The sequence below is a fragment of the Gymnoscopelus braueri genome (assembly GCF_963280865.1).
Source record: "Gymnoscopelus braueri genome assembly, chromosome: 8".
NCBI classification, from domain to species: domain Eukaryota; kingdom Metazoa; phylum Chordata; class Actinopteri; order Myctophiformes; family Myctophidae; genus Gymnoscopelus; species Gymnoscopelus braueri.
The window spans coordinates 21069962-21095423 of NC_137609.1; the positions used below are offsets into that span (position 1 = coordinate 21069962).

General features: G+C 40.2%; 6 protein-coding genes across 6 annotated transcripts in view; 5 read left to right on the plus strand and 1 right to left on the minus strand.

Moving 5' to 3' along the window:
* acer3 (alkaline ceramidase 3) overlaps positions 1-25462 on the plus strand; it is a 90390-nt gene that overhangs the window by 50801 nt on the left and 14127 nt on the right. The window lies entirely within an intron of this gene.
* On the plus strand, positions 1142-4866 carry LOC308090013 (collagenase 3-like). The gene is made up of 10 exons (XM_080435041.1): positions 1142-1256; positions 1500-1747; positions 1897-2045; positions 2271-2399; positions 2548-2709; positions 2838-2961; positions 3087-3220; positions 3314-3473; positions 3567-3670; positions 4110-4866. Exons 1-10 carry the CDS (start codon positions 1158-1160, stop codon positions 4217-4219), a joined length of 1419 nt encoding a protein of 472 aa, XP_080291167.1. The 5' UTR covers positions 1142-1157; the 3' UTR covers positions 4220-4866.
* Positions 4948-8151, minus strand: LOC308090015 (uncharacterized protein). The gene is made up of 6 exons (XM_080435043.1): positions 7401-8151; positions 6660-6767; positions 6059-6451; positions 5733-5834; positions 5331-5563; positions 4948-5210 (listed from the first exon to the last, which is right to left on the minus strand). Exons 1-6 carry the CDS (start codon positions 7627-7629, stop codon positions 5109-5111), a joined length of 1167 nt encoding a protein of 388 aa, XP_080291169.1. The 5' UTR covers positions 7630-8151; the 3' UTR covers positions 4948-5108.
* LOC308090014 (collagenase 3-like) lies at positions 12696-16383 on the plus strand. The gene is made up of 10 exons (XM_080435042.1): positions 12696-12811; positions 13072-13319; positions 13853-14001; positions 14229-14357; positions 14465-14626; positions 14758-14881; positions 15007-15140; positions 15234-15393; positions 15487-15590; positions 16015-16383. Exons 1-10 carry the CDS (start codon positions 12713-12715, stop codon positions 16122-16124), a joined length of 1419 nt encoding a protein of 472 aa, XP_080291168.1. The 5' UTR covers positions 12696-12712; the 3' UTR covers positions 16125-16383.
* LOC308090392 (proteasome subunit alpha type-3) lies at positions 17760-18528 on the plus strand (the record flags this gene model as incomplete). Its single annotated transcript, XM_080435548.1, has 1 exon — positions 17760-18528. The coding sequence occupies one exon, from the start codon at positions 17760-17762 to the stop codon at positions 18525-18527; it is 768 nt and encodes a 255-aa protein (XP_080291674.1). The 3' UTR covers position 18528.
* LOC308090520 (translationally-controlled tumor protein homolog) lies at positions 19159-19680 on the plus strand (the record flags this gene model as incomplete). The annotated part of the gene is made up of 1 exon (XM_080435731.1): positions 19159-19680. One exon carries the CDS (start codon positions 19159-19161, stop codon positions 19678-19680), a length of 522 nt encoding a protein of 173 aa, XP_080291857.1.

Sequence of the window (25462 nt, forward strand, 5' to 3'; positions counted from 1 at the left end):
TGTTAAGTTAAAATCAGCCTCTAAGTCTCAGTTGTTAAGAGGGAACTTTCCACCTAAACTCTGTGATTGTCTATTGTTGCCAAATCAATTTTTGTCTATATAACAGGACAGGGATGTGATCAAAGCCTATTCTAAATTCATCTACAACACATAACTCAGGCTTGGTTATGTTATACTTGAATCTCATGCAACATTAACATGCTTTATGATTTATACCTCCCAATGTCCCCCCCTCTGTATGAATGAATGAAACATTGTAAAGCAGTTTGAGTACTTAGAAAAGCGCCATAAAAATGCAATTCATTATTACTATTATTATAGGTACAATGAAGTGCAGTGATGGATGGAACAGTATACATAGTGTTTTAATCATGGCATTCATACATATTAACGTATATGAAAATTGTGATTTTTATTTATTTAATAGTGGTTCTTTACGTCAGTGGGATGTTTTGGTGTCCATGTCTTTTCAGAACAAATGTTATTACTGCATACTGTTGATAATGATGAATGACAGCAACAGCAGCAGCAACGTGCTGAACAATACAATCAGCACAAATAACAAAGCAATAATTTAAAATGAGAACAAAGATGTAATTGTTCAATACAATAAAATCTTAACTTCTTGGGGATGTCGGTAAATAAGGCACTGCAATAGTCCAATCAATTTACCATCTGTGTGTACTATTTCCTATTACAACACAGTCTTTTAAGTATAGGTTTCTAACAATGTGGTGGATGGTCACCTTACCTGAGGCAATATATTGAGCAATTCCTTTCAGTGTCCAGCCATTAAAAACAATGACTAAATTGTAGTTTTTCACTGTTAAGTTTTTTTATTTTGATTTATTTATTTATATGATATAAAGTTGAGACATTCAAAACGACAATTTCCAATTTCTGGTTGGATTTTGCCCCTTTTTATGATTCAATATAATTATGTGTAGCACTACAGATAGACATCACTGTCATTTTAGTGTCAACATAACTTTGGTTAAGTCATCAAAACTTCCTCTGTCATCGATGAAAGGACATTAGGAAATGTTTCTGATTTCAATGACTCAAGTAGGTGTTGATCAACTCTCCTGGTCATACATGTATATAAACCATGCCTGTCACACAGAAACACAACCAACCAATGCAGCCAAGCAAGAAACATGAAGTCTCTCAGCCTATGCATTCTATTAAGCTTGGCAGCCACCGTTTATTTGCTGCCAATATCACAATTTACTGAACAAGATGAAGATCTTGCAATGGTAGGTAACCTTTCTGTACCTTAAATAGATACTGTTGTTCTTTATGACAAAATGATTTTAATTGAATTACATACTATTAATATAAAGAAAACTATGTAAAGTCTCATCTTACATTGCTAAACAGTGTATTGACATAGTATCAACAGTGTTTGTGATCCACTTTCTTACCCTCATGTGATGTGTTATCTTGCCCCTCCATATATACGTATACATCTAACCTGTCATATCTAATATGTGTTGCAGAGCTACCTGAAGAACTTCTTCAACCTGACAGAGGAGACCGGACCCATTGTCGGACGGGGGATCAGTCCGCTGACCAGGAAGCTCAGTGAAATGCAGAGGTTCTTTGGGCTTCAGATCACTGGGACGCTGGACACTGACACAATAGCGCTGATGAAGAAGCCTCGCTGTGGTGTTCCCGATGTCAAACTTTCTCATTTCACCACCACTGGAGCAGACCTCAAGTGGGAGACAAACAGCCTTACCTACAGGTGAGAGACCTATGTGAACCCGGACACATACAGCCACGCAAATAAAGATAGCGACAGATACTTGAGATGCTTCCAGGTTTACAGGCGTGTTGAAGACAGAACATGCAGTTACAATTGTCCACATTGTTTTCATTTAACCTCTCCCACAGAATTGAGAACTACACCCCTGACATGTCTGTGGCTGAAGTTGATGACTCTATAGAGAGAGCTCTGCAAGTGTGGGCCAACGTTACCCCTCTGAGATTCACTAGAATCTACAGCAGCATCGCTGACATCATGATCTCCTTTGGTAGCCGATGTGAGTAGAAAATTACTCTAATTTACCAAGGGGTAAAGTGTCAAATCTATACCCCAAATAAATGATTTGTGTTGTTTAGAGTGCTAGCATTAAAGCTATCTCTGTTCACTGATTTACAATGGAACACAGACAATCATAGCCCCAATATACTTTTTGGAAACCCTAGACCTATAGGAACTAAAAGCATTGATTGAGTCATTCACAAACTAACATTTTTGTTTAAAGCACATGGGGATTTTTACCCCTTCGATGGTCCAGATGGCACCTTGGCTCATGCCTTTGCACCATCCAGTGGAATCGGAGGAGATGCACATTTTGATGAAGATGAGAACTTCTCCTTCAGTTCCAACAGAGGTGGGTTTGTTAACGTGAGGGCACTTATATAGAGTAAATCTATCCACTACCTTTATTCTTCACTGGCAATATGCAATTAATGAACAACTACAATTCCTTGTCCCTCAGTAGATCCACAGCAGAACTGAAATGTTGTTTTTCCCTGCAGGTTATGTCCTCTTCATGGTAGCAGCCCATGAGTTTGGCCATTCCCTGGGTCTATCCCACTCTGATGACCCTGGTGCTCTCATGTACCCCGTATACAACTTTAGGAACCCAGACACCTTTGTTCTGCCCCGTGATGATGTTAATGGCATCCAGTATCTCTATGGTAAAACCAGATTTAATGTGACCTGTTTTTAAAAATAACCTAAATCCAAAAGTGATTTCCCCTGGACTTACGCCACTCTATGGTTCAGCTCTCTATATTTGATGTTTTTTAATTGATTTGACCTACAGGTCCTAATGTGGGCCCCACCAATCCTGGACCCGAGCCCCCCACCACCCCCGATGCATGTGACTCAACCATGGTCTTGGATGCTGTGACCACGCTGCGAGGAGAAATGCTCTTCTTCAAAGACAGGTATAATGCTATATACGTTTATGCCTGAAATGCCAGAACGATCTGAAAACAGCATTACAAAAGCATTATTTTCTCTAGTGGCTTAATTGCTAAGCTGTAATTCTCTGGCATTTATCTGTTGTCAGCATCTTCTGGCGAAGCTACCAACAGAGCACCACACCCCAGCAGAGTCTCATCACAAGCTTCTGGCCCAGTGCTCCTGCCAACATCGATGCTGCATATGAGAGTCGTCAGTCAGACAGAGTCTACCTCTTTAAAGGTACAAGCTCTCTTCATCTAAAAAACACTCAATCATTTTAAGTGTACACCTGTTTACACAAGTTAAAAACTCTTCTCTATACTCATTATCCAGGTAATGAGGTGTGGGCCTTCTCTGGCTACGATGTCGTGCCAGGATATCCCAAAGACCTCACCAGTTTTGGTTTACCCAGAGATGTAAAGAAGGTCGATGCTGCCCTCTACGATGAAGCAACACGCAAGACGTTATTCTTTGTTGGTGACGACTACTATAGGTATGCTCATATAAGCCAGAGTTGAGACAGAGTTAATACTGAATGAGATAAGAATTGGAATCAATAGTCTCATCATCATTTGTGTCGCTTCAGTTACGATGAGGCCAAGGGGGCGATGGATGAGGGATTCCCCATACTGGTGGATGAGTTGCTTCCAGGCATGACCAGCAAGGTGACAGCAGCCTTCCAATACAGAGGTGGGTGATATTTAAATAAAACATGTCTAATAATGACATGGCCCAATCTTTAGCTATAGTTATTCAGTAGTAACCATTGTATTGTCTTTTTTAGACAATAGATTTTAACAACGAGCCAGCATTCACACTTTCCTAAGTTTCACCTTTACTTCCAGGCCCTTCAAGGGAGCTTCTGACTTCATGCACATAGTGGCAAGAGTTGTAATTGGTCTATGTTTGAGGCGACAGACAGACAGACAATGCATAAAGCCTGTTTTACATGGCTAGGTCTAGCAAAGCGTACAGAAATGAGAAAATCACCAAAATGACCAATATCAATTTTGTGCTGTAGTGCAAAACAGTGTCTCACTGACATGACCGCCTTGTCTTTCTGTCTGTTTGTAGTTTCATTAGTGGTATCCACTGATATGTAACATTATTCTTTGCATTTGTCCCCTAGGTTTCACCTATGTGTACAGTGGACCTCTGATGTTTGAGTACAGCCTGAGGACTGGGAGGCTGTTCCGTGTGTTGAGGAACAGCTACTTCCTGCGTTGCAATAACTATTAGTTCATCTGAGTCTTTTAAGAAGGCCCTGTGAATGACAATGAATGTATCAGTATTATATATTTTTTAAATCAGATTTTATCAGTTAAATTATTACATACATCTCCATCAGATCTAATTTATAGTGTTACATGTATTTAAGTGTACATATATTTTAACACATTGGGTGCCAGAGGTTTATTAAAATATTATACTTTGAGTGCCAGGATTTAAAAAAAAAATTGAACCTTTTTCAAGTAGTCACAAAATATTTTCAGTGATCACCGTCCTCACGGTGATCCCCTCATTACACACATACAGGTCTCGTACAATCGGGGGGAAAAAATTAAAAACATTCGGTAATCCGTTCCATAGTTGCAGCCAGTTGAAAATAGTTAAATTAACATTGTAAAAAAAAAAAGTACACAGGAGCCGAGATACAGGTTTTTGAAGTCATAAGTTAACCAGGAGGTGGATTGGAGTCTAAATCTTGTAGGAGTGATATTTCCTGTTGCTGTGAAGGAAAAAAAAAAAAGAATTTCAAAAACCGCATATATACGGTTTTGGCACTCAACGTTAGTATGGCCAAAACCGTATATATACGGTTTTGGCACCCAATGTGTTAAGATTGTATCAACTTGACATGATCAATAAAATATCCATGAATAGAATTGTATGTGATGTTGTTTTGTATGTCAAAATCAAAGTTATACTGCAATAAATTAAATGCAAACTATTATGGATTATAAGTGCTCTTGTAGTTTATTATCTAGTATAATGTACATGAGGTCACCTGTTTACTGTGCCATTCTAAGGTTAAACTGTATCTTTATTGGCAGCCCTTTGAAAACAGATTATATGGCGCCATCTTCTGGCGGAACAGAGAACAACAAGGACTTGCTCTATAAGTGTGTTAAATTTTATTTGTAATATTGCAGAGTTTTTCGACCTCATCCTGTACAACTTCCCACTGAAAGTAGCTCTTCTGGAAGGCATCTGTTGAGATCTTCCCTGTCTATTTCAAAATAAGGATATCAACAGTTTACAATGGGCAGGCAATAAATAAGCGACAAATTCAATGCACATGACAAAAAGAAAAAATATATACTGTAGGCTAAATAAATTAAATACTCACACGGCCAAAGTGAACAGTTCGCTGATCAAGCATTCTTAAAAATGCCTGGCAGGACAGTCCTGGTGCAGCCATCTTCATTTTCTCAAATGAGAAAAATATATCTGTGGCATAAACTGTTGCGAAATGAAGTGTAGCAGGCCAGTAGTTACTGTAAATGAGATCGTCCACTCCAGCAGTCCAAGTGGCTTGGCATGACTCGCAACTCAGGTCAGGCATGCTGAGATCATATCGCCCTAGAAAAATCAAAGACGCGCACACTGTAATGTAAAACCTAGCGTGGCATAAATTAGTCAATAGGCATACGTTTGATTTCATAAATACACCTATGACAAACCTTGTGGGAATTACCAAGTAAAAATATATTTTTAAGATGCTTTAAAAAAAGAAAAGAAAAATCCTTACCATCCATTGTGATCACAGCAACAGCCTTTCCTGGGTTGACCCTCAATGCCCCCGATGCACAACAACAGATATTTTCAGGTATCCGCACAGGTACAAAGCGCTCTGAAAAAGATCATAGATTTGAATTTAGATCATTTGTGTCCAATGGGAAATAGAACATTACGATTGTTGGAACCACTTGAAGAGACTGAATGAAGAGTGAGAAAGGTTAAAAAGATTCCATGGCCGTAAGACAGGACAAAAAAATGCATTGTTTAGTGGTCAAAGTAATGAGATTAATGAGTCAGAGAGGATATGTTATGGTGTACTCACAAACAAGAACTTACCACAACGGCAATGAGCCTCATCTACAATGCAGGTGGTTGGAGGCAAAGGCTGGAAGAACCCGGCAGTCATGGCATCCCTGTTGTGCATCACGTTTCTAGTGTCTGTGTGCGTTTTGATGTCGCATTCGGCACACAGGAATGGCCGTGGTTCACAGCCATGGCAGCAGACAGCAGCTGGACTGATGGCACACTGTTGGCACATGTGTGTGCCTACATCTGCCCTCGCTGCAACGCGGTTAATCAGCCGGGGTCTCTCTGCCCGCCATCTCTCTAAAAGAGAGTTGTTCCGCGTACTCCAGTCGGAGGAAGCCTGGAGAGGAGCTGGGGTTGGTGCTTCCTTGATGTCAGCCGATGCAACGCTCAGGGAGTGCTGGAGCTCTTGTATGAAGCGCTCTGTTAAGATAGTATGGGATATTGAAAAACAACATTATGTTATGTTTTACATTTACAATATAAAAAGTATAATAATGGCTGTGAAAAGTTTAGTTGCACTTTTATTCTGGTAAATGTGTAATACAAACATATAATTAACATTCAAACTCATTGACAGATTATTAGAATATATTATGAACATATTGCTTTGCACTAATGAAATACACACCAACGGCATCTGGAGCAAAGGAGACCTCAGCATTAGTGTCAGGAAAATCGTTGGGAGGAACAGGTTTCTGACCGCAACCACCTGGATGAGCCTTCCGACTTGGACCAGCTATAACAGGAAAATAAAACACTGTCATCAACATTTACTCTCTCCTCACTGGCTTGTGCACTTAAGCCTTTCCAAATAGTCTAGAATGCCGCAGCATGATTGGTCTTCAACCAGCCAAAAATGTCACGTCGCTCTGGATTAAGAGCATCTGCTAAATGCATGAATTGTAAAAACTATAACTAACTATATAACTATACTATCCTATTTGCTGTAACACTAGTGTCAGCCTGGTTATTATCCTGAGGACTATTAGACTTTTCCCAAACCATAATGTGGACAGTTCAGTCGCCTATGAATATGCAATCAAATAGGAATGATTGTTGTAGGTTGATTTAAAAAAATGTCTAGCTGTCCATTGGCAAGGCACTCAGGACATCTTTTTTAAAGGAAGCCTTATCAAGGTAAATGTTGTTATATCCACAGTGATTTTCAATGTTTATTACATTCACACACATCAAGACAGACGGCAAAGCAAGGCACCAATCTGCTCATCAGGAGCAGTTAGGGGTTCAGTGTCTTGCCCAAAGTCAAGTGGACACTTCACATGCTCTGAAAATGTATGCAAAAGCTTTTCAAGTGGATTTTAGAATCGGCCTCATGGTCTAAATGAGTTAATGGTATAACAATACTGACCCTGATTTCTGGTTGATCCTGGCCTTGCAGGAATGACATTTCTATCGCTGTCTCTCTTTTTCCACCTTACGGTCGGTCCAGGTGCCTTTGCCTTCTTCGCTGGAGTTGGTGGTGCTCTCCATTGTGACTCTGGAGGAATCAAGTCATTTAGACATCTGGCCAGAGCTGCCGCTTTTGCGCCACTTAAACTCCTTTCCAGTTCCATAACCACGGCTTTTGAATCACTCATGGTGACGGGTAACAACAAATAACAGACAAAGATAAGACAAACAAGGGTAAACACACACACACACACACACTAAGAGAAAGGTGTGAGGTGGGGGAGGGGGAGAGAGAGAGAGAGAGAGCGAGAGCGAGCGAGAGAGGCTCTTAAAAGTGCCTTTTGGGTTGTTTGTTTGTTTGTTTGTTTAGGAGAGTTTGGTTGGAAGGATCTGTAAGAGAAAGCAACATATTCAGAATTACAATGAACAAAAGGAAAAACAGCCCTAAACCAGATATACAGAATCTTTATACTTAATCCCAAAAACACATCACGATATCTTTAATAGCTGCATACACTGAAATCCTGAGATAAACTCTGAGACAGAACCGAATAGACCCTTATGGCAGTGGTTCTACAAGTTTTTCATGTGAAGCGCCCCAAAATAATATGTAACATCTCAGTTTTAAGAAATAGATCCATAAGCTCACAACACGTCACATCGCAATGCGTTGTGAGCTTTTTGATCAGCTACTTTCGAATATCCCAACAACAACATTAACATCATAATACATTTAAATTAAGTGATTAAATAGTTCCTATTTTAAAATGTCTTTATTTAACTACTGGTACCAGCTTTATAGTTGAATCCTCTGCCCCCTGCCCCCACCCACCTTCTCTTATTCAACTGACCTTTATCCCAACATGTTTTGGATTGTACCTCTGTATGGTATATATATACCATATATATATATGACTGTTCAACTGAGTACAATGGACCAAAATTTAAACAAGCCCCTGGGGCTTATTGTGTTCATATTTTAGCATAACATTTGACTGTACTACTAGTACTGATTGATTGATTGATTTAATACTTTATTAGCAGTTCATAGAAAACGTACAGGACAGTAAAGTTCTATAGGATTTAGACCACAAGAAAGCACTATGGCTCATTGGGATCCTTTTGTACCCTATTCATAATAAAACATATACACAAACAATGATTATATTTCGTTTTGCCTTTAGTGTTGTGCAAACAAACATGGCACATAGAATACATAACTACACACAAATGAAGAGGGACACACACAAATAGCCGAGCTCATGTTGTTGTGTTTATCTTGGCTTGTTAGCTTAGGGATATGTCCACAGTAAAACAGTTTTAAACTTATACAGACCGACCAACTTGCTACTGTACACATCCTATCATATAACATGTTAAACAACAACCCCGTGTTGTGGTTCTCTGATTTGGTGGGGGACGGGTGCAGATTTAACATGTATTTCTATTAAATAAATGCAAAAGTAACAATACTTTACTTACCGCGGTGGAGTTGAAAAACAAATCGCAATGCATTAATGGGAGGACCAGACGCAGATATCCATACGTCATGACCAGTGTTGCCAGGTCTGCTTATTATAATTTCCCCCAAAATTGAATTTGAAAATAGCAGATCTACAAGCTCACAACGCGTCACATCGCGACGCGTTGTATATCTGTTATTTTGAAACAGCTGACGTATATGTTTGAAGTGCTCATGTGGCCCATAGTTGCTTCTTTTGGGCTTGTTTTCTTAGACCTTGTTGCTTGTTTCTCTCACAGAATCTGGCAACACTGACTGGTAATGACGCTTTTCTAACAGCAACACAACTGCCACCAGAATCAATATGATTGTTTACGTCCTAAATGTAACAAAAAACATGAAATCGTTTTGAGAAAAAAATAAATGCTGCTTCCTAAGCGACTGCAAAAGACTGCTGCTATTTGTTTCAAAAAGCTTTAAAAGCAAGCCAGAACCTTTAAAGAACGTGAAATGTGCCTATAACTACATTTCCGGTCTAGAGCGGATACGGAAACGTTATGTTTGTTTTTGGGCGCGTTCGAAAATACAGCACTGAGCGCACTGGCCAATACAAACTAATAGGCGAGTGTGCTCCGGTGCGTAATTTTCGAACGCGCCCTATAGAGCGTCGCAGTTCCCGCCCACTTCCTGTTTTTTTTGGTGCCGGAAGAAAAAACTCAATGCATTTTTCCATTGACATTTCCAAAAATATTTATATCTATTAATTTAAGCCTCGAATCAAGCCATCATGACATGACATGAATCATGACCATAAACGTTTGATTCTGTGATTTATTTTTTGTTGAAAACGGCAAAACAAAGGGTATTTATTAAATATAGTATATCATATAATTAAATATAAAAAAAAAAAAATCACAGAAAAAAACGTTTTATGGTCATGATTCATGTCATCTCGTGATGGCTTGATTCGAGGCTTAAATTAATAGATATAAATATTTTTGGAAATGTCAATGGAAAAATGCATTGAGTTTTTTCTTCCGGCACCAAAAAAAACAGGAAGTGGGCGGGAACTGCGACGCTCTATATGTATGTGGATGTGGTGAGAATCCGGATGCAGTAGGCGGTATTTAATGAGTGCCAGGAATCAGGAAATTACAAATAATTATTTATTGCTAGAATTGTTCATACATTAGGCATTTAAGTGCCAGAATAATTGATTTATGGACAAGCACATCTATTATATAGATCTATTAGATTAAACTAAATAGTTTTGATCGGATCTTTACTACTGTCAATCAAGTCATACGGAAGTAATGTGACGTGACGTCACGGGTTTGGAACAAGCCCCCAGAGTTGCTGAGAAACATTGAAGCTGCCACCCCAGTGGCCAAAGCTGGAACTGCAGGCGGGGAGAAATACATGCACGCGCAAAACATGCTGAGAGATATTTATATATATAGATATAAATATGTAAACATATTATACATAAACACATATGCATTTAGTTATACATAGGCATCTCGAGTGTATTTAATAAATATATCGCGTTCAATCCTTGACACACGGGCTGCCGTAGAACGCAAAAAGGACACTAGTGCGCATGCTCATAACTCTATGGGGGTACAAAATCAAACCAATAATTCTACTTCCGGCAGGTTTCCGGGTGCTTCAAAACGCCACTGAGCACATTCATTGAAATGATAGCTGGGGGCGGGGCAATCCGCCCTCTAGTTATATTATACCTCTATGGTTTGGAAAAGTTAAATAAAAGTGTCGTTCTCAACAAATACTCATCGAAAAATTACCAAACTAGTATGGAAATGCTCAGAATATTTACTGGTTTTTGTGGGTGGTGGCGTGTGGTCTGGTGCATTTCAATCAAGCTTCTTAGCGCACCCGTTTTGGAATGCCAATGCATTATGGCCCGCCTGTGACGGCGCAATGTGCCGTCTTTGGACCTCTATGAATGTCTATATGAGTGACCGTGGAAGGCGCATAATGACGTCGCTGGCGTCCCGCGACGGCATTCGGGTTCTGACAAAAAGTCAACTGGCGACGTTTTCGGAGTGAGACTGTGTTGATTCAGTATGTATCTATGCTGCTCTCCATATTAGCTTGAAGCTCGCCTCACTGTGTTGTTCACTGGTCATGAGTGTTGGAGGTACTTTGTATAGGCCATATAAACACAGATTCACAAATATCTCACTGAGTAGACATAAATAGAATTATTATTATTTTGTATTATAATTTTAATTATAATAATTATTATAATTATTATAGAACATAAATAATCCATTGAGATGGCTTTTGTCTCACAGAACATGCTGAAATCAATAATAGGTTATGACATCTTCTGTTTCTAACGCAATGCAAACATTTGGTAACTTTCTTTGGGAGTAGGTCTACTATAATATTCAACAATTTCCTCACTTATCGCATCTTGCCATATCCTTTTCCTTTTTGAGTAAATCACTTTGATCATCTGTCATTTCCTCAGCTGTTGTTCGTTGCCTCATGGTACAGTAAGTTAAGTAACAAGTCTGCTGAAAGGCATGGGTTTCCGAGATTAAGTCTGCAGTGACTTTTTTGTTTGTATTTTTCCCCCCAGTTGATTTCTCAGAGACTGTGCATATTAATAGACATTACTGTAAATATGCTGGAATTAGCCCAGAGGCTAGTTTTCAACTGTAGTCCCTGGCCAGGTGGAAAGTTAGAATCAGCCTCTAAGTCTCAGTTGTTATGTGTGAACTTTCCACCTAAACTCTGTGATTGTCTATTGTTGCTTAATCTATTTTTGTCTATATAACAGGACAGGGATGTGATCAAAGCCTATTCTAAATTCAGCTACAACACATAACTCAGGCTTGATTATGTTATAGTTGGATCTCATGCAACATTAACATGCTTTATGATTTATAGGTACAATGAAGTGCAGTGATGATGGAGGGAACATAAACCAGTATACATAATATAGTGTTGTAATCATGGCATTCATACATATTAACATATATGAAAATTGTGATTTGTATTTATTTAATAGTGGTTCGTTACATCAGTGGGATGTTTTGGTGTCCATGTCTTTTCAGAACAAATGCTATTACTGCATACTGTAGCTATCTTTGTTAATAAAGTAATAAAGTATAAAGAAAAAAAGAATGATAATGATGATTGAATGACAGCAGCAGCAACATGCTGAATAGTACAATCAGCACAAATAACAAAGCAACAATTTAAAATGAGAACAAACATGTAATTGTTCAATACAATAAAATCTTAACTTCTTGGGGATGACGGTAAATAAGGCACTGCAATAGTCCAATCAATTTACCATCTGTGTGTGCTATTTCCTATTACAACACAGTCTTTTAAGTATAGGTTTCTAACAATGTGGTGGATGGTCACCTTACCTGAGGCAATATGTTGAGCAATTCCTTTCAGTGTCCAGCCATTAAAAACAATGACTAAATTGTAGTTTTCCACTGTTAAGCTTTTTTTTCCCCATTTATTTATATGATATAAAGTAGAGACATTCAAAATTAACATTTCCAATTTTTGGTTGGATTTTTCCCCTTTTTATGATTCAATATAATTATGTGTAGCACTACAGATAGAAATCACTGTCATTTAAGTGTCAACATAACTTTGGTTAAGTCATCAAAACTTCCTCTGTCATCGATGAAAGGACATTAGGAAATGTTTCTGATTTCAATGACTCAAGTAGGTGTTGATCAACTCTCCTGGTCATACATGTATATAAACCATGCCTGTCACACAGAAACATAACCAACCAATGCAGCCAAGCAAGAAACATGAAGTCTCTCAGCCTATGCATTCTATTAGGCTTGGCAGCCACCGTTTATTTGCTGCCAATATCACAAGTTACTGAACAAGATGAAGATTTTGCAACGGTAGGTAGCCTTTCTGTACCTTAAAATAGATACTGTTGTTCTTTATGACAAAATGATTTTAATTGAAACCTAATCTTCATGTTGTACATACTATTAATATAAAGAAAACTATGTAAAGTCTCATCTTACATTGCTAAACAGTGTATTGACATAATATCAACAGTGTTTGTGATCCACTTTCTTACCCTCATGTGATGTGTTATCTTGCCCCTCCATATCTACGTATACATCTAACCTGTCATATCTAATATGTGTTGCAGAGCTACCTGAAGAACTTCTTCAACCTGACAGAGGAGACCGGACCCACTGTCAGACGGGGGATCAGTCCGCTGACCAGGAAGCTCGGTGAAATGCAGAGGTTCTTTGGGCTTCAGATCACTGGGACGCTGGACACTGACACAATAGCGCTGATGAAGAAGCCTCGCTGTGGTGTTCCCGATGTCAAACTTTCTCATTTCACCACCTTTGGAGGAAACCTCAAGTGGGAGAAAGACAGCCTTACCTACAGGTGAGAGACCTATGTGAAGTTGAACCCGGACACATATACAGCCACACAAATAAAGATAGGGACAGATACTGCTTCCAGGTTTACGGACATGTTTACAGTAACAATATAGATGGGTTTCCCGTTGGTAAACATGAGAGGATGATGCGCGCGCAGTGGAGGGAAGAGCCTGTAGAGGGCGCTATTACCCGCAGCAGCTCTGCCCATTGTACATTGATAAAATAAATGGTCTTCACCGGGTTTAATGAAAGTAGATTAAATGATGCAGTTTGTAATATCTTCTTTACTCAATAAAAATGATTTGTCGGAAGTTGTATCTGTCTGTATATAATAGCAGCATTATGCCTATTATACCTATAATAGCAGCATTATGCCTATCTAAATCCCGAAAATAACAATAGAGTGAATGGCACTTCCGGGTCGTTCTACCTCCCGCATGCGCAGATTGCACACTCTGCTCTGTGATGACGTCGCGCGGAAACCCATCTATAGTTGCTGTATGTGACTCCACATTTATCTTCCAATCTGTTCCACAGAATTGAGAACTACACCCCTGACATGTCTGTGGCTGAAGTAGATGACTCTATAGAGAGAGCTCTTCAAGTGTGGGCCAACGTCACCCCTCTGAGATTCACTAGAATCTACAGCGGCATCGCTGACATCATGATCTCCTTTGGTAGCCGATGTAAGTAGAAAATGACTCTAATTTACCAAGAGGTAAAGTGTCAAATCTATACCCCAAATAAATGATTTGTGTTGTTTAGAGTACTAGCATTAAAGCTATCTCTGTTCACTGATTTACAATGGAACACAGACAATCATAGCCCTAATATACTTTTTGGAAACCCTAGACCTATAGGAACTAAAAGCATTGATTGAGTCATTCACATACTGTAACATTCTTGTTTAAAGCGCATGGGGATTTTTACCCCTTCGATGGTCCAGATGGCACCTTGGCTCATGCCTTTGCACCATCCAGTGGCATCGGAGGAGATGCACATTTTGATGAAGATGAGAACTTCTCCTTCAGTTCCAACAGAGGTGGGTTTGTTAAACTGAGGGCACTTATACAGAGTAATTCTATCCACTACCTTTCCTTGTCCCTCAGTAGATCCACAGCAGAACTGAAATGTTGTTTTTTCCTGCAGGTTATGTCCTCTTCATGGTAGCAGCCCATGAGTTTGGCCATTCCCTGGGTCTATCCCACTCTGATGACCCTGGTGCTCTCATGTACCCCGTATACAACTTTAGGAACCCAGACACCTTTGTTCTGCCCCGTGATGATGTTAATGGCATCCAGTATCTCTATGGTAAAACCAGATTTAATGTGACCTGTTTTTTTTTTAAATAACCTAAATCTAAAAGTGATTTCCCCTGGACTTATGCCACTCTATGGTTCAGCTCTCTATATTTGATGATTTTTAATTGATTTGACCTGCAGGTCCTAATGTGGGCCCCACCAATCCTGGACCCGAGCCCCCCACCACCCCCGATGCATGTGACTCAACCATGGTCTTGGATGCTGTGACCACGCTGCGAGGAGAAATGCTCTTCTTCAAAGACGGGTATGATACTGTATACGTATATGCCTGAAATGCCTGAAGGATCTGAAAACGGCATTAGAAAAGCATAATTTTCTCTAGTGGCTTAATTGCTAAGCTGTAATTCTCTGGCATTTATCTGTTGTCAGCATCTTCTGGCGAAGCTACCAACAGAGCACCACACCCCAGCAGAGTCTCATCACAAGCTTCTGGCCCAGTGCTCCTGCCAACATCGATGCTGCATATGAGAGTCGTCAGTCAGACAGAGTCTACCTCTTTAAAGGTACAAGCTCTCTTCATCATAAAAGCACTCAATCATTTTAAGTGTACACCTGTTTACACAAGTTAAAAACTCTTCTCTATACTTATTATCCAGGTAATGAGGTGTGGGCCTTCTCTGGCTACAATGTCGTGCCAGGATATCCCAAAGACCTCACCAGTTTTGGTTTACCCAGAGATGTAAAGAAAGTCGATGCTGCCCTCTACGATGAAGCAACACGCAAGACGTTATTCTTTGTTGGTGACGACTACTATAGGTATGCTCATATAAGACAGAGTTGAGACAGAGTTAATACTGAATGAGATAAGAATTGGAATCAATAGTCTCATCATCATTTGTGTTGCTTCAGTTACGATGAGGCCAAGGGGGCGATGGACGAGGGATTCCCCTTACTGGTGGATGAGCTCCTTCCAGGCATGACCAGCAAGGTGACAGCAGCCTTCCAATACAGAGGTGGGTGATATTTAAATAAAACATAGTGTTTAATAATGACATGGCCCAATCTTTAGCTATAGTTATTCAGTAGTAACCATTGTATTGTCTTTTTTAGACAATAGATTTTAACTACGAGCCAGCATTCACACTTTCCTAAGTTTCACCTTTACTTCCAGGCACTTCAGGGGAGCTTCTGACTTCATGCACATAGTGGCAAGAGTTGTAATTGGTCTATGTTTGAGGCGACAGACAGACAGACAATGCATAAAGCCTGTTTTACAAGGCCAGAAATGAGAAAATCACCAAAATGACCAATATCAATTTTGTGCTGTAGTGCAAAACAGTGTCTCACTGACATGACCGCCTTGTCTTTCTGTCTGTTTGTAGTTTCATTAGTGGTATCCACTGATATGTAACATTATTCTTTGCATTTGTCCCCTAGGTTTCACCTATGTGTACAGTGGACCTCTGATGTTTGAGTACAGCCTGAGGACTGGGAGGCTGTTCCGTGTGTTGAGGAACAGCTACTTCCTGCGTTGCAATAACTATTAGTTAATCTGAGTCTTTTAAGAAGGCCCTGTGAATGACAATGAATGTATCAGTATTATATATTTTTTAAATCAGATTTTATCAGTTAAATTATTACATATATCTCCATCAGATCTAATTTATATTGTTACATGTATTTAAGTGTACATATATTTTAAGAATGTATCAACTTGACATGGTCAATAAAATATCCATGAATAGAATTTTATGTGATGTTGTTTTGTATGTCAAAATCAAAGTTATACTGCAATAAATTAAATGCAAACTATTATGGATTCTAAGTGCTCTTGTAGTTTATTATTTAGTATAATGTTATAATGTACACGAGGTCACCTGTTTACTGTCTCTGCCATTCTAAGGTTAAACTGTATTATTGGCAGCCCGTTGAAAATATATTATATGGCTCCATCTTTTGGCGGAACAGAGAACAACAAGGACTTGCTCTATAAGTGTGTCTTTTAAATTGTATTTGTAATTGTAATATGAATAACCCTCAAAAATTATATCAAGTCTCACACACACACACACACACACACACACACACACACACGCGCACACACGCACACACGCACGCACGCGCACACACACACACACACACACACACACACACACACACACACACACACACACACACACACACACACACACACACACACACACACACACACACACACACACTGGCAAATCTAGTTGCTGCAATAACGTTTTGGCATGTGGAAAATGCATTTCATTGGATTTATTGGCATTCTACAGGTATTTAAATGGGTACATTGAATTGAGTGAGCTATAATCTTAAAAGTAACCTTTAGTAATGAACTCAAGTCAGTTTGAGGCATTCATCATTGCCAAAGGCTGGATAACAAAGGCAACAATTAATGCATTTCCAGGTGATAATTTATGACATACGTTACCAATAGCTTTATTTAAGACAGCTATTAAATACAGTATGCATTGTATCAATGAGGTACGCAGTCATTCTTTAAGTGTAAACCATCAAAGGTCGCTGTATTATTTCTTTGCCAAAACATGCTCAGACGGACAAATGCTGAGGTCCGCTACCGCTACTAAATCATTTTAATTTGCATGGACTCCTGAAGTTGTCCAGACCGCGTATGCTACATCTGGACTATGAATTGCCCTCAGGGTATAACATTGTAACGTCAGACTTGTAAGAGTGATGGCAGCATGCCACACTACATTTCTTTGTTTTCACTGACAAGCAAATGTGTACATACAACGGACACTCTTATTTTCTCCCCCTGCCCCCCCACACACATGTAAAGCGACTTTGGATACTCAGAAGAACGCTATATAAATCCCAGGTATTATTATTACTATATTATTATATATGGTCCGTCACTCTGGTTCCATGATGATGTAGTGACAGTCCTTTTTTATATAACCCTCCTTCCTTCATCAACATCGCCCCCCAGTATGACATCACAGTGACATCACAGGTAGATAAAAAGGGTGGCATGGAGGCCTCGATGGTCTTTTCTCTCGTCCCAGTAGGGCAACAAACAGGCTTCTTTCTCGATTACCCATCGAAACACCAGGACCACGGCAAGTTTTCACTGGAGGAGCTGAACTCACCGACTGAGGGATAGCTGAATCACAGCATTTTAATATTCTACCAAAATGAGTTCTATTGGCACAGGGTATGACTTGTCGGCCTCCACCTTCTCTCCAGATGGCAGAGTGTTCCAGGTGGAGTACGCCATGAAGGCTGTGGAGAACAGCAGCACAGCCATAGGAATTCGCTGTAAAGATGGGGTCGTGTTTGGGGTGGAGAAACTGGTTCTGTCTAAACTTTACGAAGAAGGTTCCAACAAACGCATCATCAACATAGACAAACACGTTGGCATGGCTGTAGCGGGTCTGCTGGCAGATGCTCGCTCTCTGTCTGAGATTGCCAGAGAAGAGGCCTCTAACTTCAGATCCAACAATAAATATGACATCCCTCTGAAGCACCTGTCTGACAGAGTGGCCATGTACGTTCACGCCTACACACTATACAGTGCTGTCAGGCCCTTCGGCTGCAGCTTCATCCTGGGCTCTTACGATAAAGATGAAGGTCCTCAACTCTACATGGTTGACCCCTCAGGGGTCTCCCATGGTTACTGGGGCTGTGCCATTGGCAAAGCCAAGCAGGCGGCCAAGACTGAGATAGAAAAGCTGCAGATGAAGGACCTGACCTGTAGGGAGCTGGTGAAGGAGGTTGCTAAAATTATCTACATTGTCCATGATGAGGTCAAAGACAAGGCTTTTCAACTGGAACTCAGCTGGGTGGGAGAAATCACGAAGGGACGACACGAGCTGGTTCCCAAAGACATCAGAGAGGAGGCTGAGAAATACGCCAAGGATTCTTTGGAGGAAGAGGATGACTCTGATGAAGATAACATGTAAACACAGCACTGAACCCCATATACACACACACACACACACACACACACACAAAACACACGCGCATCGTCTTCCATGAGGGAATTATTATCCTGTCAGGCCGAAGCCCGGGATACGGAGATTGTGTTTCACCACATAAGTGAATGATGGGTAGGACAACCGGCCTGGCGGACATACAGTATGCGCACCGTCTCTAGTCTTTTTTGTATTCTGTTGTGTTTTCTAGTTTATAGAGAGCATTTGTGTCCTTTTTTTTTCTTTGACAAACTTCAAGCTGGACAGGGAAGAACAACACTACATGCAGTGCAAATATCTGTCACTGTGCCTGGAGTTATGCTCATAGGGCATGTCCCAACGGAAGCACGACCCCCCGCCAGACATAATAATACTGACACAGGAATGTCATCTTTCCTATCTCCCTCACCCTCTGTGTCTCTATTGTCTATATATGGTCATGTCAATTGTCTATATATGGTTATGTCTATTGTCTAAATATGGTTATGTCTATGGTATATAGGTATGCCGTGTCTATATGCTGCTGACAGTCACACCCAACACAGACGCAAGCAGTTAGACAACTGGGAAGAAAGAGGGAAGAAAAAGAACATCATCTTTTGAGAAAACCACAACAAACATGATCATCTACAAGGATATCATCACAGGCGATGAGATATTCTCAGACGTTTACAGGATTATAAATAAAGGGGTCATCATTGAGGTGGAGGGAAAGATGGTCAGCCGGTCGGAGGCCGGTATTGATGGCAAACTACTGGGAGCCAACGAATCACTAGAGGAGCAGAGTGAGGAACAGAGTGAGAGCCTGGAGAGCTGCACGGTCCGTGGAGTGGACATAATCCTCAACCACAAGCTGCAGGAGACTAGCTATGACAAAGCCAACTACATCATTCACATCAAGGAATACATGAAAGTGATCAAACAAAAGCTGGCGGAGAGCGATCCAGAAAGAGTGAAGCCCTTCATGACAGGCGCTCAGGAGGAGGTAAAGAAGATTCTCGCTAACTTTAAGAACTACCAGTTCTTCATGGGAGAGTCCATGACTGGGGAAGGCATGGTTGCCCTACTGGACTACCGTGAAGACGGCATCACTCCATACATGGTTGTCTTCAAAGATGGCCTGGAGAAAGAGAAATGCTAAAGAATCCGGAACAGTCAGTTTTTCGATTGTCTGCTGCTGCTTCTGAAAGAACTTAAGAACACAGAGGGATAAACGACTATTCTCCTGGAATCAAAGAATTCTCCTCCAATCACATTTTTGTCCTCATGTCTAAGGCCAGAGGTCAGCTGAAAGTGTTAGTGTTGAATTACTTATGACTGAAGAGGAATGCCATTTTTGCAGTTTAGTTTCCCCTCAATGGTGGCTCAATGCCAGGTATTATTCCAAATTACCGTTAAAAACAAAACAGCATTGTGCCACTAGAAAGCTATATGAGAATGGCAATACATTGAGAATGACCAGGCCACCCATTAAAAGCAACATCAATCACCCTGGTGTGACAGTGAACGGGAGCCAAGAAAAGATTGTCTCAACAATCCATGGCCCGAAGTGAGGAAAAAAGCAACATTACTAGAGATATAGATGTGAAGACTGCCTGCCATTATAGCAGATCTGAACCCCAGATACACTGACTGACCCCCTTTCCTACTGGAACAGTGTTTCCCAAATAATGGGTCGGGACCCCTTTTTGATTCGTGGACCCATTTTCATGGGTCACAAGTAAATATTTAAAAAAAATAACGTTTCCTACATTTTTTTTTTATGTTTTAAAAGAATTTAATAAATAAAAAAAAATATATATATAACTTAATAAAAACTTAAGAAATAGTGAAAATAGCCAATTCACAAGCTCACAACACGCTGTGATGTGATGCGTTGTGAGCTTGTAGATCAGCTTTTTTCACTTTTGAAATAGAGCTGAAGTTAATTCATAATAATTTATCATTCGTGATTTTGGGTCCCGGCGAGATACCCAATTGATCTTCTGGGTCTCGATCTGAAAAATGTTGTTCTCCATTGCAGGGGACATCATTACTGCAAAGAGGTCTACCTTCTCCCCAGAAAATGTTGATATCCTCTTTTTTTTTCACCTCAAGATATAAGCTCAGGTCTGCTTTGCCTTTTTTTTTTCCTTTGATGATGTGGACACTACCATGTTGAGGAAGAAGATCATCTTTTCAAAGGTCATTGCTGAAGTGTTCTACAGAATAAATGGAAAGAAACATTGTTTGTCTCCTTTTTTTGATCTGAAATATGATCCTATATGACTCAAAACTGAGGATCACGTATCTCCAACGGTTCAACTTTTTGCATTTGTGGTGCCCCTGTGGTCAGGAGCGCTCTATAGAGGCCCTTCCACTGGATCAGCCTTACGTTTGTTCCCTCCTCAGCCCCATGTTCCCTTAATATGTTCCTCATGAACGTCTTTCTATCCCAAATAAGGCCCTACATGTACGGTATATTCCCTCAGCCCTATGTTGTAATAATTGTTTGTAACATTCCAATTAAGGCCATAATTCTTCAGTGCACATCTAAAACTTTGTTGGTGACACAATACTTTGTTTGACCAGTTTCAGTTAATTTCTTAACCTATTTCCTGACAGCCGGAGAACTGGAGATGAAATCACATGAAACCGTCCTATTATCACGAGATACCAGTGGAATTTCCAATGCTGTGGGCTATTCTAAAAGACTAATATATATTTTGAATCTAATGTGATATATTGAGACTTTCCGGTTGTTTTATGCCTATAGAATTAGCCAAGAAGGTTGTTGTATGGCCTTGTATTTGGCATGGGAAGTGCTCCAGGTTACACTATTTGTATGCAAAAGTGATACAGATCATGCCAAACTTCACAAACTTTGTTGTGTGACTATGGGCATAACTATTGTGGGGTGAGCTAAGGCCCTGTACCCTTCGGTGTCATGATATGCAAAGGGCTGTCCCCAGCGTCACTATAATGACACCAGAGGAAGCATTTTGCATACCATGAAATCTAAGGAATGTGGACCTGTGGACAATGACAATTCAATACCATTTGCGTACTATGTTAATGCCGAAGGAATGCAGACCGCATGTCAACTTAATGGGTGGACGTATTTTACCTAAAATCCTATTATTGTATGCATGTCAAAAAAGTTGTTTTCTCCAACATTCTTGCAGAGTAAAGGTTGTGTAATTGATATTTATTTTCTATAATAAATGTAAAATAGCTCTATATTCCTATTGAAATAAAGTGTTCATTGAAAAGTGAAATTGGAAGTGGTGAAACAAACAAAACAAAAACAAATTGGAAGCTCTATACACTTTATTTTTAACCAGAAAATATCACTTACACCCCCTTTAATCAGATTTTAGATCAGCAATATAATGTTTGAGTGCACTTAAAGACAGTGACACACATACTGTATGACACATAGATTGAATCTTAGGAAATTCCAGGGGTGTCTGAGCTTTTTAACGTTGTGCAACAATTGTACAACTCATTGCAAGTAGCAACTCCCAGCACTGCACAATCTTTATGGAGGCTCAGTTTTCTTTGTTTAGTCTTGTGTAGATACTTCGATGAGCTGATGATAACTGTGTGTGCATGCGTGCATGTGTGTGGCTGTGTGAATGTGACTGCCAGTCACAAGTAGCTATACTTTAAGTATACCTAGTACCTATGTAACCTATGTTGTTCAATGACGTATGCAAATTCCAAGTACAGAGCCAACTCAGGTCCAGTTTACTAAGTCCAGTGGTTCATGTTTTCACAACAAATCTCTGCAAGGCCTGCTAATGACATGCTGGAATGCAGTGTCTGTGTCTGTGTCTGTGTCTGTGTGTGTGTGTGTGTGTGTGTGTGTGTGTGTGTGTGTGTGTGTGCGTGTGTGCGTGCGTGCGTGCGTGCGTGCGTGCGTGCGTGCGTGCGTGCGTGCGTGCGTGCGTGCGTGCGTGCGTGCGTGCGTGCGTGCGTGCGTGCGTGCGTGCGTGCGTGCGTGCGTGCGTGCGTGCGTGCGTGCGTGCGTGCGTGCGAGCGTGTGCGAGCGTGTGCGTGTGTGCGCGCGTGTGCGTGTGTGTGTGCATGTGTGTGTGCATGTGTGAGTGTGTTGTAACTGAGGCAAACCTGTGTAGGATGGATGGATTAGGGGAGTGGTTATATCTATTTCACAAATACATAGTCTAGTGTTGTGATTTTACAATTCATGCATTTAGTAGACGCTCTTTATCCAGAGCGACTTACAGTAAGAAAGGTAAACACATTCATCAAATGCATGGAGATCATGGCATTATTTTATTAAAACATAATTTATTTTATCATTGCTGTTGATTTTGATGATGATATTTAAACTACAATAAAATGCATAATTCACACATTTCTTCCTTTTCATGAATCAAGTAATAAAGTGTAAATAGAACGCGTAATGGTTTATAATGGTGATATAAGCTTGAGTCTTTAGCATTGCTCTTAAATGACTATATGCTGTAAATGTCATCACAGCTGTGTCATTTTGAGTTGTGCTATATGGATTTAGAGTTGTTCAATATCATTAATGATTCTGTCGCCTCACAGCTAGAAGGTCCTGGGTTCGATTCCCGCAGGGGGCGCTGGGGGTGTGTTCTCTCCTCCGCGTCATCAGTGCCCATACCCTAGGTGGGGTTGCCTTTCTGTATGGAGTTTGCATGTTCTCCCCGTGTCTCCTAGGGTAGGTACCCTCACAAAAACATGAAGTAATCCTGGTCACTATACTGCCTCCCCCTGGCCAGCCGGGGCGCCTGATGGAGGGGAAGGGAACTGGTTGGAATAACAGGAAGGTAGAGGGAAGGTAGTGCCCAGGATTACATAGACAATTGGCACTGGGTGTAAAAAATAGGGTTACAAAATCGTGGGATAAAATGTAAAAAAAATATATATATATATATATATATATCATTAATGATTTGTTTACTGCACAAGCACGCATAACATGAATTCATATACTTTGGCATGAAGCCAAAGTACCATGGAGGCCAAACAAGACATGAGACAACGTGTCTTCATTTGCCTTACCGACAGTAGCCTCCCCCGGGGGTTAAAGGTGAGCTCCAAAAACACCTGGGGGAAGCAAAGAATGTGAAAACCCCCATTCTTAACCAATTAAGCCCTATTGTTTGCTCTTTTTTTTTTAAAGAATGGGTTATCTCTCCTCGACTCAGCTGCTACAGGCCACGGTGTGTCTCAGGACCAGGACATGAAATAATATGAAAATAAATACTGGAGCACACAGGGTGTTAAGGAGCACTTCTGATCTTCATATAATTGAGTCTCACTAACCCTTACTCACTGATAAGATGGCACAATTTCCGTTGACTCACTCTGTGTCTCATTGGTGGGCTATGGACAGTTCAGAAACCTGCCTAGGGCCTACCAATGACATCATCAATGGGGATTCCAAGCTAATATAGAAACTACAGCCTTGCTCTTCCTGGAAACTTACATTAAGTTGAAATAGCCATAAAAAAATTTAAAAAAAGGAAAGAAAAAAAACCGTACGACGGTGTACAGTAGTTAGGCGAAAAAACGCCGGTCTACAAGCTCACTGTATAGGAGCCAGTTCTTTATATTCAATAATATTATTTTATTTATTTATTTATTGGCCTTCTTGTATTGTGGTGTGTCTATTAATGGCTGTAGTGTGCTCAACCCCCCGCAGGTCTCTTTATAAGGAAAGGTGTGTCATGCTAGAGGAGTAACAGACTGAGAAGTACACATTCTTTAGACGTTGCTTGCGTGCGGGGGATTTATTTTGTCTTAATTTATTCTATTGCAAGTTTAGTTTTCTTTTCATTTACTGTATGCATCTCTGTAAAAGAAGAAAATAAATCAAGCTTTAATTTGAAACCTAACCAAACCTGGAGTGGACATTCTATTCTTCAACCTGCAACAAGCGTCTATTATTTCAGTCTGTCTAAGAGTGAGTCACAAAAATGGGGGGAAAAAAATAAAATAACAAAAGGAATGTGGTCACTACACTCACAATGCGTCACATCACGATGTGTTGTGCACTTGTAGATATACTAGAAGTTTGGGCCCGAACTTCTAGAGTCTAGAGTTCGACACCTATGGGCCACCGGCACACCATCAGTATGTCATCAATATATGCCCAATTGCCCATATACTGTATGAGCATGCTGATATAGCTGTTCTTAGGGGTGGGCAATATGGCAAAAATATCATATCACGAATTTTTTTTAGGCAGAATCCACGATTGTATCACAATTTATTGTTCATGTTGGTTTTTAGGATTATTATTATTTTATTATTATTATTAATAAAATATATGATGATTCATTTTATGTTTACAATTATTATTATTATTATTATTATTATTATTATTATTATAAGATTTTATATATACACACACACACACACACACACACACACACACACACACACACACACACACACACACACACACACACACACACACACACACACACATACACACGCAGACCATGTTTGGCCCTAGGCAGAGTAATTGAGGGGCGTTACCTACCTGCATTGCTAACCAAGTGAAGACACCTGGGTTCTGATCAGCCTGGGCCATAAAAGCTGAACCTCACCTTTACAAAGAGAAGGCTCACTAATACTTTTATTTTAACACATTTATTAGTTGTTGATTAAAAGAAGAGATACTTCATATGAACTGCAACAAGTCCCAGGAATTCAATACAGTAGGTATCAGGAGGTGGAAGTATGTTTTGCACCCTGTCCGTCCGTCCATCTGTCTTATCTGTCTGTCTGTCCGTCTGTGAACAGCTAATCTCCGGCACCGTGCACACACACTCCCTGGATGCCAATTCAGAACCTCTGCCCCAAATGGGGCCTGTTATAGCGCCACCAGGAGGCCGCTTTTTGCAAAACACATCTTTTGACAGTACTCCTACAGATTTTGTCCA